The sequence below is a fragment of the Syngnathus leptorhynchus genome, chromosome 9 (genome assembly GCF_054491065.1).
Source record: "Syngnathus leptorhynchus isolate UIUO chromosome 9, UIUO_Slep, whole genome shotgun sequence".
Classification (NCBI taxonomy): Eukaryota; Metazoa; Chordata; class Actinopteri; order Syngnathiformes; family Syngnathidae; genus Syngnathus; species Syngnathus leptorhynchus.
In genome coordinates this window covers 5,043,115-5,060,754 of record NC_141203.1, presented here as the reverse complement: position 1 = coordinate 5,060,754, position 17,640 = coordinate 5,043,115, and the positions used below count along the sequence as shown (strand labels likewise).

Genomic DNA, 17,640 nt, shown 5'->3' with positions numbered 1-17,640 from the left:
CTATTTCCAAAATGGTTGTGTAGCCACGGCAGATTTCTGATGGGAATTGTCAATAGTGGGCAGAAGCTAGATTGCATTGGCATGTCTTGGAAAGTTGCTTGAGAGATTTCTAATTGTTTTCTTTATAGGGGACCTAATGTTCAGTCCACGGACCACAAGAGGTCCCCATGAGGGATGTTAGAAACAGACGTATCCCCAAACACAAATACACACAGATGAACTGATCCGGCACACTACCTACGATGACACATTATTTAATGGTAGCATTTGAAATTATTTTTCTAAATTGTGGATAAATTCAAGATTTTTGTGACTTTTTGTTGATGATGTATATTGACTGTTTTATTTGTCTTTTATTAAATTGTAAATGGTTTTCTTTTATTGCAATTTCTACTTTATTTTTACTTTGGGATTTTTTCACTTCTTTTTTGTATTGTATTTTTTTTAATGTTATGTATTAGTTTTTGTGTGTTTCCTTGCATGTATTAATGAAACACATTTATCATATTAGGTAGGATATTTGGTTGTTAATTTTGTTGTCTTTTTGTACATCTATTGTGTTTTGTAGTCTTCTGTTCAGGTGTGCTGGAATATTTCACGATAAGAACTTTGCTGGGATGTAGTGTGGTCAAGGACACTTGATGCTAAAAAATAAATTGTAAGATACATCCTGATTAATTAACAAACCAAGAGAGTATTTCAGTAGAATGTTCATCATTTTTTAGTCTTTGATACAACACTTATTTATGTATCTAATATATCAGAGGTGGTGATGAAAGAGTGACTCATCTTTTTTTTTTTTCTTATGATAATTTGTGTATTTGGACTGTCGCCATGGGAACGGTTCTGATCCATCTCAGGGTGCGACAGGTTGCTTGTATCAGGCGTGTGGGCACCAGCTAGTAGCAGAGGGCTGCAAAAGGAGCTTGCTGACGTTCTCTATCGTCTCATTTCTAAGATGGGTGCTTGTGATGCGACTGTTGCTGCTGCAGACCTTGATCAGCTATTTTTTTTTTCATGTCTGCAAGATGGATGTGCCACCAGCACAGTAAAAAAAAAAAAAGAAAATTAAGAGACATTGATTTTATTTCTCATGTGTGATCTCTAAATTATTTCATTCTATATATTTTTTTTCTAACTTCTTTACTACACATAGTGAAATACATTAAATGTACAAAAAAACATTTATGTCAATGTATAACTCATTCAAATCAGCATGAATACCAATGCATGCTTTTCATACAAGTCCACCCATGTCAGGTTTTTACAACTTTGCATTCATACAAACAACTGACTTCGAAGCCCATGAGTGGTCTAATTGTATGGCTTAATGTACTTTCCAAATTTTATTGTCCGTGTGTTTTGTCAAACATGAAAAAAGTGTGCAGATTGACTGTGATGGGTATATTTTTTTATTGTTGATATAAAGCTCCAGTTTCCTTGACATGACATGTATTAGCAAATTCTACACTGTTGTGCTTGCTGAACGATGAATACTCCCCCACTCGGCTGCCCACCTTATCTCCTTGCAAGGGAAAGGTCTCCAGACTGTTTCAATGTCATCAGCCAACATATCAGCACCAGAAAGTGCCTTGGGCTGTACAATGACAGCAGGGGAAAATAGCATTTTTGTGTCCTCTGTGGCCATGTTCTATACTTTTTATACCTCAGACACACGTGCACACACACCAGTACATGGTGGTCGGGTTACGCTCCTGTGAAGTTCACCTCCTCTGAGACTTTGTTGGCTGTCTGTGCAATAAGAGTAATGTTGATCCTGTATGACCCACCAGCTGTATGCACACATGAAGGCACCAAAAAATCCATACTCACATACCGTAGCTCCCAGCATTATCTTCAATATCTTTGAGTTTTATTAAATGTATTTCTTTACTCAGGCTTGTGACCAATTTCAATGTGGATGGTGTACAAAAAGCTGCTCTTGGCGGAGATGTTGGGTTCACTATGACAATCAGGCGATCCCAGAATCTAAATTTCTCAACATGTGGTACATTTAGTTTGACCTAATCTTTGACTTTTTTTTTCCCTCCCTGCAGATCCCCAGCTCAAGGGTATAGTGACCAGGTTATATTGCAGACAGGGCTACTACTTGCAAATGAATCCCGATGGCTCTCTTGATGGCACCAAGGATGACAGCAGTAATTCCTGTGAGTAGTGGGTTCATTCTCTAGCTTTCCTGCTTGCTGTTCTTATATGGAGAAAAAGCTGTCATTTATTCTCCCTGGTTTCTGGGAGTGGTGATTTTATACATCACATCGGAAACATAAATCATTGATGTTTTATTACACAATCTAACTTCAATATAAATTTCCACCATAATTTCTTAGATTTGCTTAATCATGTTACTTGTCCTTCGGACTCAAGCAATCGATGCTGATGGCTGCCCTACACTGAGTATTCGTCCTCTGAGTGCGTAGTTGTTCCCCAAGTAGTGTCAGTTGGTGTTCTTTTGTGAGGAACTCTGTTCTAGACCTGCAACTTATTGTTCTGCACAAGATTATTATAGTTAAAAAATATAGAATTTGGGGTTAGGGTTAAAACAAGTACTAGTGCTTATGAAACTCAAACTAACTAAAAGCAGATTTGACGTTTGTAAAATTTACAATATTTAAATATAATCATAGATGTCCTGTGGTTTCAATTAGGATTTCACATTTGCTTTCAGAGTTGATTTGTATTAATGTCCATATTATTGAAGAAGGGCAACCAGTTGTTTGGGGATCGTAGTTTACTTTATTACACAATGCATAGGGACCTTTTTTTGCTTGCACTCAACTGATGCTTCATATATTTAAAAAAATACAAAAGAACAAAACTAAAACAAAGCATTTAAAAAATATAGACATTAATAAAAGTATATAAAATCTGCTCTAAAAAACAATTAAAACTAATTAAAACTACCCTACAGCCCAATTAGAATTAATCATAAAAAAGATGCCAGTCATGCCCATTTGGCTGTTTTAATATTGAACTTTTTCCTTGACAGTTTTTGTGGAGAACAATGGTTTGAGAATTGAAGTTCAATGTTTGTCATAGGCCTGCAGTACAGACATTGAATGAGCTGATTGTGCAAGAACAGGAATTCATAAAAACTTCTTTGCATAGAATCTCGTTGGTAGGCACCTCAAAGAGTCATAACTGGCCTTAGTCCAGTAAAATTTGTTTGATGCAAGCCAGGCCTACTTGGCTGTTAAAATGACAAAGATGTTTCAGGAACAGGAACAGGAACAGAAAGCCAGACAGACATGAGTTGCCACATGTTGCCAGGCAGAATTCACAACTGTTAGTACTCCAGTGAAAATAATTATAGACCAGTTAAAATCAATTTAAAATTGTACTGATGACACGGTTTCCTGGGGTACTTGTTGCTATGCAGATTTTATGCAGCCTAATCATCACTTCCCAAATTGGTAAGTATGAAATCATGTTAGGCCAGTCATGCTGTTTATGCTGGCTAAAGAGTAGGCATACCAACAGGAGGTCATGACAAACGTCACAAATGTTTTTTCCCCAAAGGTTTGAAAAGCAAACTAGGTGTCATTGTCTAGAAAACAGCATGCTAATGACACTTGGATAATTTAAATAATCAACTCCAAGTGCAACCTCTATTAACTTTTATTCACTGCGCAATTTATCATAGAATCGGATTTCACTCCGTTGTAAATTGTACTGGAAAGGGTAAATCTATTCAACCGTGAGCACATGAATTGAATTTAAATAAATTAACTAAGTGGAGAAATTGTAATGTATTTAAGGTCATTAGCATTTGTAACCTTGATTTATGCTTACGGGTCACAAATGCTGAAACCTCCGAGACGGATGGTCGCCCGGGGAACAGACTGATGCGGGAAAGGGGGTGTGGGGGGTATTAATAGCTGATTTTGGCAATGTAGCTTTAGGTTAGCTGCTTCTTTTGACTGCTAGCTGCTAACAAGTGCCACTTCACATTAGTATGCAGCCAGATGCGATTTGGCACATGTCACTTCACATAGGTTAAAAAGTCCCATCTGACATTGACGATGCAGGATATTTTTAATATTATTAGAATTGTGTATTCAATCCCAAGTTCGTCCATGTGTAGACACATTGAATTATATGTACCTTCAAACATTTAAAAGGAAAAATTGCCAGAAAATTAAGTATAGTAATTATTGAATTCAATTAATTGGAACTGACATGATTCATATTAGGGTATTTGGTTATAATTTCACTTTTAAAATAGTTTAAAAATGTTAAATAATTCTTTCAAAAATATTTTACCCACTGTTAATGTCGAAAGTATAAAAATAAAAACTGCAAAGGTGAGTCACAAATGCAAATTTATTTGCATGTGCTGATTTAAAAAAAAAAAACAACAACAAGGAAGCAAGTTAGCAACCAAATGCATTGATAATTTACAAAAACCTTATTGACAAAATTGTATTTCTATTTACTTTATGTTACCATTTTACCCTTTTTAAATGTCCCGTACTATCACATTGAATGTTCTCTTGTTTTTCACCATAACAAGCAGTGGCCATTAACGGGCAACCACATGTCTTCAATTACAGCAACTACAAGACTATTATATCAACCATGCATCCATGATGGGCCCCAGATACACCAGTAACCATTACATTAACAAACTCACAGGAAGTTCTGTGCAGTTTGAGGCTATGCTAGCTTATCATTCAGATCCCATCGGAAATATGCAGCCATGTGTTTGCTTTCCCATCAGTTGAGAACTAGATATGGGGTTCTTCATTGATATTTTATATATTTCAGCTTTGTTCAACCTCATTCCCGTGGGCCTCCGAGTCGTCGCCATCCAGTCTGTGAAGACGGGCTTGTACATCGCCATGAACGGGGAGGGTCATCTCTACACATCAGTAAGTAAAAACAAATCTGTATATGTCCCATTGTTGAGAAATGTGCTAGACTTCTGTTGGATATTTTGTCATAATTGGAATCATGTGAAAAAAAAAAAAAAAAAATCAAAACACCCATGAATGAAAAAAAAATCATTCAACACATTTCATTCAAGCATTATGACATCCCATTTACTTTGTCTTTAGATTTCATAATTAGTACAGTAATGATAAAAATATACCCCAAGGTTTCAAAGGGTTCTTGGCATGACCATGGAAAGATCAGAATTTTATGCTTTTTCTTGTGCTTGGCTACTAAAGCCCACAATGCAATGCAAAAACTGCACTGCATTGTGGAAGGTGGAGATTTATGATTTAATTTGTTTTTGTTTGACCGACAAAAGCGTTCAGCTCTTACAATGCATTGTAATTTAGAACATTTCAAACAAAAATACCAACCCACCTGTTGCTGAACCCAAACCTTTAATTCATAAACATTGCTAAATAAATTACATTTTATATCATTATTATTGTTACGAAAATCTGATGTGCAAAAGAAAAAAGAAGTAGGGCTAATTTGGAATCGGCGTAAAATATCGAAATTTGTTTACTTGTATATCTGATATATAAACATTTGTTGACTATTAACAATGATTAAAATATGGTAACTATAATATTTTTCTGTGGCTTGAATGAATCACTTACATATTACACCTACATAGAGGAGGGTCAGAACATTTTTTTTTCATTTGTAACCTGAGGTAAATAATAACAAAACAGTTTTATCTTCCCTCTCTATTACATAATTGTAAACTGAGTTTGAGATTCATGGATCTTTCAAGGGTGGCTCCAATCAGGTTGCCTGAACACAGGGAAAAAAGTCAATAATTTGCAAGAGAATAATTGCATTTAGGGGGAGGTTTGGGATTCCCATTAGGATAATGTGTGCTCAAATTGTTCAGCTTGAATGCCCCCCAGAGATTTCATTCCTTTTAAGAAAGAAGCCAACGTTACATTTTATTGTATTTTCTGCACTTGTGCATTAATCTTTCGATGAGTGAAGAATATTTTCTAAAAAGACGGTAGTGGTTTATTCACCTCCATGCTGGCAGTACAAGTGTGAATGGTTGTGTATATATACGTATATATATATATATTGATGAACAAACATTACAAAGAGAAAATGTATGTGCTGTTACCTACTGAAATATATCAAAATAGACTATGTACATTTTTGTAATTTCTTAGAGAGTGAGAGTGATACGCGTCTAAAAGGTGCTTTCAGATTGGAATTCCTCATTCCTGTTCAAACTGAAATTGAAACTTAATGATGTTGAAGCCCAGCTCCAGTGAGTGCAAGGTCTCCTGTTGTTGAAGTTCAACACAGCCTCTTGTGATGTAGACGTTTGTGCTTGTTAACTTCCAGACACATTTGAAGTGAGGATCAGTGCGTTGTTTTCCTTATGTGTGGCCCCGCTGATCCATGCGCTGCTTATTTCTTCTTGCTAATGGAGGTTGTGATCAAGCCGCCCACTCCACAGGCTCTTTTTAGTGGGGTAAATGGCAGCCTTGCCAGATCCTCTTCATCCTCCTCCGTAAGGAAGGTACAACCTCTCCTGCCATTATCACTTGGTGAGCTTCAGACCGGCCCTTCTAATTGTGCCCATTAGTTGTATTTGAAGGTAGTGCACTTACATTTTGAGAGAAACGGCTCTGAAGGTTATTTTATTGCAGCTTGGAGTGTGGTAAACATGTTTTGGAAAAACATGTCTGACTCATTGTGGTATCTCTAAATGTTTGACTTAAGTTTATATAGATTTAAGTTGATACTATATGTACATATGATTTGACTTGCTTGAATATTTGACACAGTTACTTGTGACTTATTTGATGGCTATGACTTGCAATTGTGACTTATGTCCTCCAAAAAAATCAACCACTAAGCCCTGTGAGAAGTGGCTGGGGAGAGGGAAGTTTGGCTTTCCCTGCTGAAGCTCTCCGTTGTAGGAGCGGTAGGGGATGGATGGATGGATGGATGGATGGATGGATGGATGGATGGATTGATTGATTGATGGACGGATGGACGGATGGAAGAAAATTGTCCATAAATTTTAACAGAAGTGTGAATGGTTACTTGTCTATATTGTGATCTTGTGATTGGCTCGCTTTGAGTCCAACAGGGTTTGACGCCAAAACATTTGATCACAAATGACAAAAAACAAATCATACAGAAAAGCTTGAAATTTGCAGATACAAGCTCAGTTCTTTAAACCTCAGAAGGTCAAGTGTAGCAGGACTCACTCGCTCAGTTTTTCATGGCTGATGACGCACTTTCGCAAGAAGTGAATTAACAGAGCCATGATCTTTTCTAGGAAAGAGATGACGAACATATTCAATGCTCCGTGGTTGTGCATCATATTCTTTTGTGTGAAAAGCCCACTGGGCACAGTGCTTCCGACTGGTATCAAAGCGGCCGAGCGGCCCGGCACAAAGGAAGCAGCTCGGAACAAAAGCGGAGTTCAATCACAGAACGCCTTTCTGGTCTGTATAAACTAATGGACGGTTGGCTAATTTATCTTCTCTGCTTCCCTGCAACATTCCCTCTGAGATTCAATAAGAACCACAGTTTACTCCCAGGAGTTTCTATGAGGATGTTAGTCTCTACAAGTGATGTCTTCGTCTCTGCGAGAGGATCATTTGACTAAATCCCTTGAGGGCAAAATCAATCCATTCATTAAAAACTCCTGTTTTTGTGATGCACTTCACACGGCTCATGTTCTTTAGACAAGAAATTAGTTGAGTGACAATCAACAGCCAAGTCGTGCACTCCCTTTTGCCTCAAGTGCTTCATGACACATTGAATCAGCAATGCAATAACTGAAGCCATTCAGAATGGATATTTAGCTCTTAACATGTCAAAAACATAAAAATAAAACTTGCTCATGATAATCAATCTGATTAGCAAATGTTTTGTGTGCACGTTACCGGAGACATTTTTTTTTTTTCTAAGATCTGCCCAATCAATGAGAGATTTCAAAAAATGCATGCAGCTTTAATGTTTAACATTACAATTACAAAAACACAATGCGCCAAATAATTTCCTTTGTTGTTCTCAGTTCAGTAAGCGGCTCGTTCATGTATCGTGTGGAAAAGTTACATTTCACGGTTGGCGCCTACATTCGCCCTGCCTCACTTGACCGGCAATGTTTCCGCAGGCTCGGCTTATCAGCACCGTGCACTTGCTCGTGATTTTTTTTTCCTGATTGTCAAACTAACTCGTGGCATCGCTTTGAGCGACTGTATCCTACGTAAGAAGAAACTCATAATCTGGACGGAGGGCACTGATTTAGCTTTATTGGGTTGTCAACTGTGTAAAATGAGAAGGCATCTACAGTACTATGAAAGCTTCAGGCAGCAGAATATATTAGCACATCACAATCTGTCAAATGAAAACTATGAATCTTGACAGTATTTCTTCCACAGTGGTGCATTGATTTACATGCTGAATTTTTTTTTTTTTTTTTTTTTTTTTTTTTTTTTTTTTACAAAGCTCGTAACTAAATTTTCTCCATTGAAATGAATTGGTTTCCAATAATGTTTCCCAGAACGCACCACATTATTTTTAGTCATATGTTTATACTAAAGGAAACTAGCACTGTTTTGCAAGATATAAATCTAAAAGCAATGAAACAATAAATGAGATTGTGAAGAAATCTACTGGTTTAATATACTTGTAATTTGGCTAAAGATCCCACAAGTGCATTACTGTATTAGCTCATTACGCAAAACAAAAACATTGATCAATGTACAGTTAGCAACTCAAAATAATTTGTAAAATGAAGTGCTTGTAAGTGAAGTTACCAGTGTGTTATTCAAAATATGAACAAAGGACAGCAGATGAAAAAAAAATACTTGCATTATTTTTGAGTAAGCTTTACTTGGATGTCAAGTTTGAATTAAAAAAGATGTCAATATTTGATCATAAAACATGTTTTCATTGTTTGTGGCCACGCAACTGCAGATATTGGAGAATTGAGATTCCCTAAAATGTGTATAATAACACTTCATAAGGTAATGAGCTTCCCTTTTCCCATTTGAAAAAAAAGGGCAGTAATTGTAATTTCTATTTATCACACATCAATAGCTGACTAGTTAAATTCTGTTGCTAACCAAAACAGCGGTACGTACATTGGCAAAATCAGTCTCTTGAACTGAGTCTTACCACATGTTGAGAGAGTTCCCTGGGCATACATGGCGTTAGTTATTACCCTTCTGGTAGATTTAGCATTGTGCTGCATTTCTTTATGATGCAATGGTGATGTTAATAACGACATAATCCCTCCTTGAATGAAACTTTTCAGGTTACAAACAAGAAGAAAACAATGTATGGCTAGGAAAAGCCCCTGGTCCACATACACAGATTAAAGACGGAAATTCTCATCTTCACACAAGTGTCGCACCTCCTACTTAGACACCTCTAGTGTAAAGTGTGAAGGTGTGTTTGTGTGTGTGCGTATATGTGTATATGTGTGTATGGTGTCACTGACAAACAGATGGCTTTGCATGAACCTGTTTTCAGCGCTGTTGAATGCAAATGTGCACCCATGCAACACTGCAAGCCATTGAGTCGTGGCCACTTCTATATTATCCAGTCCCTGGTGTGTCTGTCTTATCAAAGTGGTAAAATAATTAATGGTGTCAACAGAACAGAGAAAAAAAACTGTAAAAAAGAGTCTTTTAGTAAATGTTCCAAATCTGAAATGGATTGAAATACGTTCACCACTTCTTGTTTAAAAAGTGTTTTTAATTCCAGATTGAGACCAAAGCTTCCGATTTACCTTTGGGTAAAACCGATCAAATTTCATCAGAATACCTTGCCAACATTTTACATTCTGTCTCTTAATCAAAACTAAATCAAGGTGTCAAGATCCCCATTCCAAATTGAGATTGGTCATAATAATGCTACACACCACATTTCATCATCTCAGAGAAAAAAAAATAAATCAAGGTCAACTGTATATTAGATGAAAACCGGTCTAGCCATACCAAAACTAAACAACGCATTTCATGGATATATCAACTTTTTTGCGACGATTAGCAAAGTCATCCAAATCAAAACCTGCATTTAATTTTTGGAAATAATAAACACCAGTACTTCATTATATTCAGCTTTATTTATTTATTTATTTTTAAACACCTTAGGTTAGGCCTGTCTCTCTGGACTAATATTCACTTAGGCCAATTGCTGTTGATTAAGTAACATGGCCGTAATAGATCCCTGTGCACATTATTAGCACAATTATTTATTTTTTATTAACAAATCCACCGACTCACTAGAACATGTGAAAGGCGTGCAGACCATAATATTTTCTTATTCCTACAGTTTTCATAAGTGTGCTGTTCCAAGTCGTAATTACCAGCCTATCAGGGGGAGTACCATGGGTAGTGGTGTTAGAATGGATGGACAAGTGGAGTGGGGGGGTGCTCATTATATCCAAATTGTTGCCCTCTTCTACCTTTAATGCAGTGTCAGAAATAGTTAAGGCCGTGAGGGCTTGCGGGGGAGCAGCCTCATGCATTAATGAGCAACAAGGTCAGAGGTAGGCGTCAAAGCTGGTCAGCACCAAATATAGAGCTTTTCTCCTGTTGAACTCCCTCCAGTGATTGGTTAAACCACTTTGCAGGGTTCTTTAGCCGACACTTAAAAAAAGACAAAAGTCCTCTGTGTTATCTTTGGAAGTTGTTTTTATTCTCAGCATACATTTAAGATTTGTCAACAATCTCTAGCTTCTTACTGTATTGGCTGAAAAATATAATGAAACTCGTTAAATTGTCATTTACATGTGTGTTTGTGTACAAACATCCTTAGCATTCAGTTGCGCTGCTTCCTGTCAATCAACACGCTCGGCGCTGTGGGTGACAGATCTCTCATACACACAAACACACTCGCTCGGACAGACAGACAGCATTGAAGCGGAGAGAAAGAATTAGCCGACTTGAAGCTGCTTTTTTTGACAGCTATAGTTGTACAGTAACGGAAGGTTGTGTGGTATATATAGAATTAGTTCCAAAGGTTAATGCCACTATAAAATATTTTGGATTCAAGCCAGCTCAGCTCCCAGCAAGCCAGTTTGTCGCTTTTGTATGATGAAAGTCACAACACAACAAAACTCAGTCGAAACACTAACTCTCAAAACTGTTCCACTGTTCTCCTAAAAGCAACATGGCAAAAAATAAAACCATCAATACTACTGTTTACCATGATAAAGTCTTGGAAAATACACAATTAAAAAAAAAAATCATTAATTCAAACAAATTAACATTCAATATTATCCTTACTCAGTCATAATTTTTCCAGTCTCGTCAGCTGGGCCTGCCAACTATTGATATGTCAGCTGGAGCATACGCTGACTCTTCCTCGTCCATCGGGAAAATCTCCAGTAAAACCACAAGCGTAAAGCAGACAGACAGCCAGGTCTTAGTTGGCGTATGTGTCAATGATGCTGCAGGCGGATACATTGAGACGGGATATTTAATCAGTGGAGTGTAGACCAAAGCTCATTGTTAAAAGCGGATTATAGAAACGGGATGGCATAACCCTTCCTTTGATATTAATCAAGGATTAAATGCACAGATTTTTCTTTGATCAAATACAATGTAAATACATTTAGGAAAACAGGACTTTTTCATGAAGGGGATGCAAATTCAGAGTTACAGTTTAAGGTACCTCAACCTCACTAAAATAGACAACAGCAGATAACGATGACTTGATAACTATCATACCAAAAGCTGAGAACTGTTTTTTACCAAATCTGTACACCAAATTGCAAATTACTAAATCCATTTGTGTGACCTATTAATTAGGTTTTTGTTTTTTGTTCAATAGAACTGAAATTGCATAGCGATAGGAGTTCGTAATTGTTAATGGGTTTGTTGTAACAAGTTTTTTTTTTTTACCAAATTGAATAAATTCAATTCAAAACCTTTTCAAAATTCCAAAAATAATCTGTATAACATTCATCAAATCTATAGAAAGAATTGCGTATCTCTCCAAGTGTTAGTTTCTACTAGTAATTACAGTTTTCCTCCAAAATGCCACTAAATACTGGCAATTATGACTACAGGCTCCTAAGTGTCAGACATTCAATTGGGGTCTGGAGACAACTTGCTGCTTTCCAAGCTGCTGCAGACTGCTGCGACTCACTCACAGTAACGCTGCTCTTGTGGCAACGAATGTGCAATTTGTATTTGCACGGTGCTTGACATTCATGCAATGGGAATGCAATTAGAGTGGAACATGGGTCATAAATAGCGAGCAGAGGTGGAAGTGTTTGCGTTTTGAGTCGTAAATGGTGAGGCACGGTTGAAGCCCGGCAGTGATCGACACCTGTATCCATGGATCAAGGATTTTGCTCTGCTTAAATGTTGATGTTTGCATTCAAACAAATGTGGATGGATGGATGGATGGATGGATGGATGGATGGATGGATGGATGGATGGATGGATGGATGGATGGATGGATGGATGGATGGATGGATGGATGGATGGATGGATGGAGTCCATTTGCAGTCAGATTAAATATGTTACAGAATCTGCATGCTACGTACGTGAGTTGTTTTGATTTACCACGGCTCAAACCTTTCAGTGGCTTCGCGTTGTTTTGCTGTCTGGTTCATGCTGTTCTCAGCCGCTTGGATCAAAGTGTGGGTGTGTGTGAAGGATGGGGACTCTTTTACAGTGACAGAAAAGCTCTCCACTCGCCTGCTGATGTGTAATAGCTGTAGTTTTCTCTCACCCCCCCCCACCACCACCACCATCCTTTCTTTTTCCCCATTTCCATGGCAGAATTGAAAGGAACATTTTATGAAAATTCCTCCCCCAGGAGATGCAAATAATCAATAAGTGTGAGAGAGCTTTAGAAAAGCTGTAAAGCATGAACATTTGAAGTGAGCCCCCTCCTCTATGCTGCGAGCGAGCCGACACGACAGCTTGTGCGAGTTGAATGTGAAGAAATGTATAAAGTGGAATGTGTGCACCAGCAGGCTGGGAGTTATTTTGACATCTTTCATCTATTGCATTGATTGATTGATTTTATTTAACCCCAATCTAACCCCAAAACCTTGATACAGATATAGATCAGAACATGCACTACTGTTCAAAAGTTTGGGGTCACCCAGACACTTAAGTGTTTTCCATGAAAAACTGACAAAATTGCACAATACATTTCAAGGGGTTTTCAATAATCCATTAGAACACTGGAGGACTGCTGGAAATGGGTCTTTATACACCTATGTAGATATTGCATTAAAAACCTGATGTTTGCAGTTACAATAGTCATTTATCTCATTAACAATGTATAGTGTATTTCTGATTATTTTTATGTTATCCTCATTGAAAAAATAGCAATTTTATTTGAAAAATAAAGACATTTCGACGTGACCCCAAACTTTTGAACAGGAGTGTAATGTTTAAGTTTAACACTGGAATGTGTAGAATTGTCAGAATTGTCATAATAAACCGTGGTATAAAATGAACTAGACCAAATTAAATTGAAATTGGGGTCATAGCTAAACAAACTCAGAGTAATGTTGAGATGTAGACCAAAATAATGTTCGTTGCACTCATTATTTTAGAAGTAGTGAAGGCAAAAAGGAGAACTAGTTTAGAATAAATCACAGCGATAAAAACCCCCAAACAGGTTGAAAATTTGTCTCGTCTTGAAGATGCCTCAAATGGCAGCCTATGATCACACAGCCAGCTCTTTTAAGCACAGGGCTACACCATGACTGGAGACAGAACCTGACTTGGCTGCACCGTGGCTGTACAGCCTGCTTGTTTTTGTGCTGTCTGTTTGAATCATTCAATCTTTATGCTGTGGCTATGCCACCTCATCTCCTCTGAAGGAAGGCCGAGTGTCGGGAGGGAATCCTCCTGTGTCCTCGCCCGATGCTGGTGCACTGAGGCAGAGTGCTTGCGCATGCTTTTGGGAGACACGCACTCAAGTGAAATGGCCTCTGCTCCACTGTCAGCTCCCAAGAACACCAAAAGGGACCGGGGGGTGGGTGGGCAATGCAGGAGTCTTTGTGATCCAACATTTTTTAATTTAAGACTGTGAAAGATTAAAACAGGTACTTTGAACTATTGCCGGTGAGATGGGGTTGTTAAAAAATGTCTTTGTTCAGCTATTGTTTGATAGCATGATTCATTCTATGAGTTGAGCTACTCATCCAAAAGAAAATACTACGTACATTTGATTTAAAATTAATCCGATATGAAAAGTAGAGGGTTTTTTTTGCATTTGTGTCGAATGAGTCAAGCACACTGTCTGGGTCAGTGTAAAAGGGGTGTCACTCTGTAGGGAGACCTTAGTAAACACTTAAGTGCTTAGAGCACCTTCTATTCTCATAGTTTTTCCCCAAAAGAAAATCACATTACATGAAGCTACATGGAACTTAACACCACTATTTTATACTTTCCCCAAGTGGGCACTTACGGGTACGCTCACCTGTTTTGTTTTTTCCCCCCCAAAAATTAAAAACACTGCTGTTACCCAAAATGACCACCAGATGGTAGTCCAATGTACTTTTGTCAATGTTGTTTGAAATTGGATTTTAGAAAAATCACTTTACCTCACTCGAGTCACATTCAGTCTGAACGTACCGATTACACAGGCAAGACAAAGCGGACACGGAAATCCCTATCTATGGCAGACTTCCATTTTAGTGTGTTGAAACGGACTGTCAAGTTTTTCACTCGGATAGGGATGATCACAGACACCAACTAAAACCCACGTCCACTTTTTTAACTGTGTCATCCTTTGTCCGCAACATGGGTCCCGGACGGACGGACCGTTCCTTCTCTAGATGAAAAGCCCAGCTCTGATTTTTATTTGATGAAATCCAACACTGAGGACAGACATGCCATCTTGAAAGGCAATTCAAAATAAAAATAGAATAGAGGCAACAACAGGCTGAAGAATTGTACGGTATGCTAACGCTACAGGACATATAAACAACGAACTGAGAACCTGCCCGACGTAACATATTAAGAGTTATTCAGATAACTAAAGCATAAATAACATGCCAACAAGTTTACCAAACCATCCATGTCACTCCAAATTACTCAATCCAATGAAATCTTCATCCTCTGTGTCACTTATAAACAACTCCGCTAACTCCGGAAGTACAAGATGCGGCGCTTCCTCTTCTACGTTGCTTACGTCTGACTCATTGTCAGTTGCTGTTCCAATTATTCCACAGGCCTAGAGCACTCTCTTGCAGTTTAGTGTAAAAATAATATGTGAAAAAATATAATAATGTGTTGATAATTTCACACAAGTCACTCCTGAGTATAAGTCGCACCCCTGACTCATTGTCAGTTGCTGTTCCAATTATTCCACAGGCCTGGAGCACTCTCTTGCAGTTTAGTGTAAAAATAATATGTGAAAAAATATAATAATGTGTTGATAATTTCACACATAAGTCGCTCCTGAGTATAAGTCGCACCCCTGGCCAAACTATCAAAAAAAAACTGTGACTGATAAACCAGAAAATACGGTAGTTATAATTATTAACTCAAAAGCAAATGTTGGGAGAGGAGGGGTCAGCGGGGATGAATGTATTTGTACTTTCATTCATCTATATTAAACCATGTTAGCGTAATATTGTGTTAATTTATAATCAAAGAATACTTTATGCATTGGCCGGTGTATAAAAATGGGCCCACACAAAATTGCTGCGCTATCAACCATCTGATTTTCACTATTTGCTCTGTTCTGATCCATCAAACAAAGAGTGATGATGACCTTTTCACAAATTCAGATAAAAACTGCCTCAATAGCAGCATTCATGTTGATCTCTTCAGTGTCCTGACGAATTAATTAACTTTTACGCGATAATTCAAGTAGTTTGCAAGCCAGCCGGAGTGTGTGACTTTCACATAACAGATGTGCCCAAAGTGCCTTGATTAACGCACCCCGATGCGGCCCTTTATTTTTAGCCCGAGCAGGGGCGGACAACGTGGAAACGAGTTTATTACCCTTCTGCTCGGAGATGAATGGGTGACAGCGAAGAAGAGATATGGCGCCTTTTGGATTCATTTGTCTTTGCCACGTTGAGGCGTGGAAGGAGGACGGAGGAACCGCTTGGTTAGCTCTATCATCATTTGCGCAAGAGCCCATGAGGCGACGCTAACAAGTTGTTAAGAAGAAAGCAACTATTTTGTGCATTCAACTTGTGAGGAACATTAAGGATAAAAAAATAAATAAAAAATATTCACTTTAGTGAACAATATCCATCCATTTTCTTTCGTTCCTTTCCTCATTAAGGTTGTGAGCAAGCTGGAGCCTATCCCAGGTGGTTTGGGCAAAATGAACACACCGGACTGGTCCCCTAACAATCTCAGTAGGAACGAGAGTCGCATTTCCCACGAATCTGATTTAATTAGCGTGACATACTGTACATCGCAAATGATGCACTGGCTCATCGTGGCAGTTAGAAAACCGTTTCACTATTACTGTTTTGCTTCACTCAACATTGAGTGACTCATTGCATCTTTGACCTCAGTTGAAGGCAAAAATACAGTCGATCATCAATATTTCCCTGAATGGATGTCATGTTTGTCTTTTGTTATTAACCAAAAATTGAGTTTCGTGTGTGTGTTTGTCTTTGCAGGAGCTCTTCACAGCAGAGTGCAAATTCAAAGAGTCGGTGTTCGAGAACTACTACGTCATCTACTCATCCATGTTATACCGACAGCAGGAGTCGGGTCGGGCCTGGTTCCTTGGTCTCAATAAGGAGGGTCAAGCCATGAAGGGGAACCGAGTGAAGAAAACCAAACCAGCCGCTCATTTCCTGCCTAAGCCATTAGAAGGTACAATTTGGTTTGAAAGTCACAACATTAGCTGCATCTCAGATTCAATGCAAAGTATCCGCCATTTTCTTTTGAAAAATAGCACCTCATTAGAGCAAGGTTGAACTGTTTACAGAAATCCACATATCCATTATCTGAAGCACTTTATGCTCACGAGGGTCACAAAACAAACACAAAAAATATTTGCTTTATCCATATTTTAATGGGTTATTGCTCGACACAAAGAAATGTATACATATATATTTTTGGTGCCACAGGTTTCATGTAAAAGAGATACTGTATTGGACAGACTGGCATTAAAACAAATAGAAACAAATGTTCAGATTAGAACCTCACCATGACGCTGAATGTTGTTCTGATAAGTGGGAGGCTTGCTCTCGTTCCTCTTCAACAAGCCAGTCCCATCAAGGTCATATTTGTTGTTTGAAAAAAAAAAACAGGCTTGCTTTTTAATGTTGGGTGCTTGGACTGTGTGTGCCAAAGCAGTTTTGGTGTCTTAAATGTTTTCCCTCATTACTGTAATTTTCAGACTTTAAGCCGCTACTATTTGCACAAGCTTTGAACCTTGCGGCTCATGTATGGATTTTTCATGATTTTTATGATATTTCAAGAGGATTTGTTTTGGTAGTACAGGTAATAGAAATGAGGACATCTCATTTAAACCACCTGTACCTTATACTATGGTGCAGTTTATTTATGAACAAATATATTTTAATTTTAGATGGTGTGGCTTATATTCAAGTGTGTCTTATAGTCCAGACATTACTTTTGCGAAATGTTATGCAGAAATGTTATGCAGAGCACGTTTGATGCATGAGTCAATTTGTACTTTAGGTAGAACTGCTGGAACTGGTCTTTTTCTTTACAGTTGTAACTTCTCCTGTCTCAATATTTGCGCCGA

General features: G+C 38.0%; 1 protein-coding gene across 2 annotated transcripts in view; it reads left to right on the top strand.

The window, feature by feature from the left end:
* Positions 1–17,640, top strand: part of fgf14 (fibroblast growth factor 14) — a 46,443-nt gene that overhangs the window by 25,805 nt on the left and 2,998 nt on the right. For both annotated transcript variants that reach the window (XM_085920854.1, XM_085920855.1), the window contains exons 2-4: positions 2,058–2,168; positions 4,786–4,889; positions 16,541–16,739. In XM_085920854.1, coding sequence (XP_085776980.1) covers positions 2,058–2,168; positions 4,786–4,889; positions 16,541–16,739 — 414 coding nt within the window. The remainder of the gene's footprint in view (positions 1–2,057; positions 2,169–4,785; positions 4,890–16,540; positions 16,740–17,640) is intronic.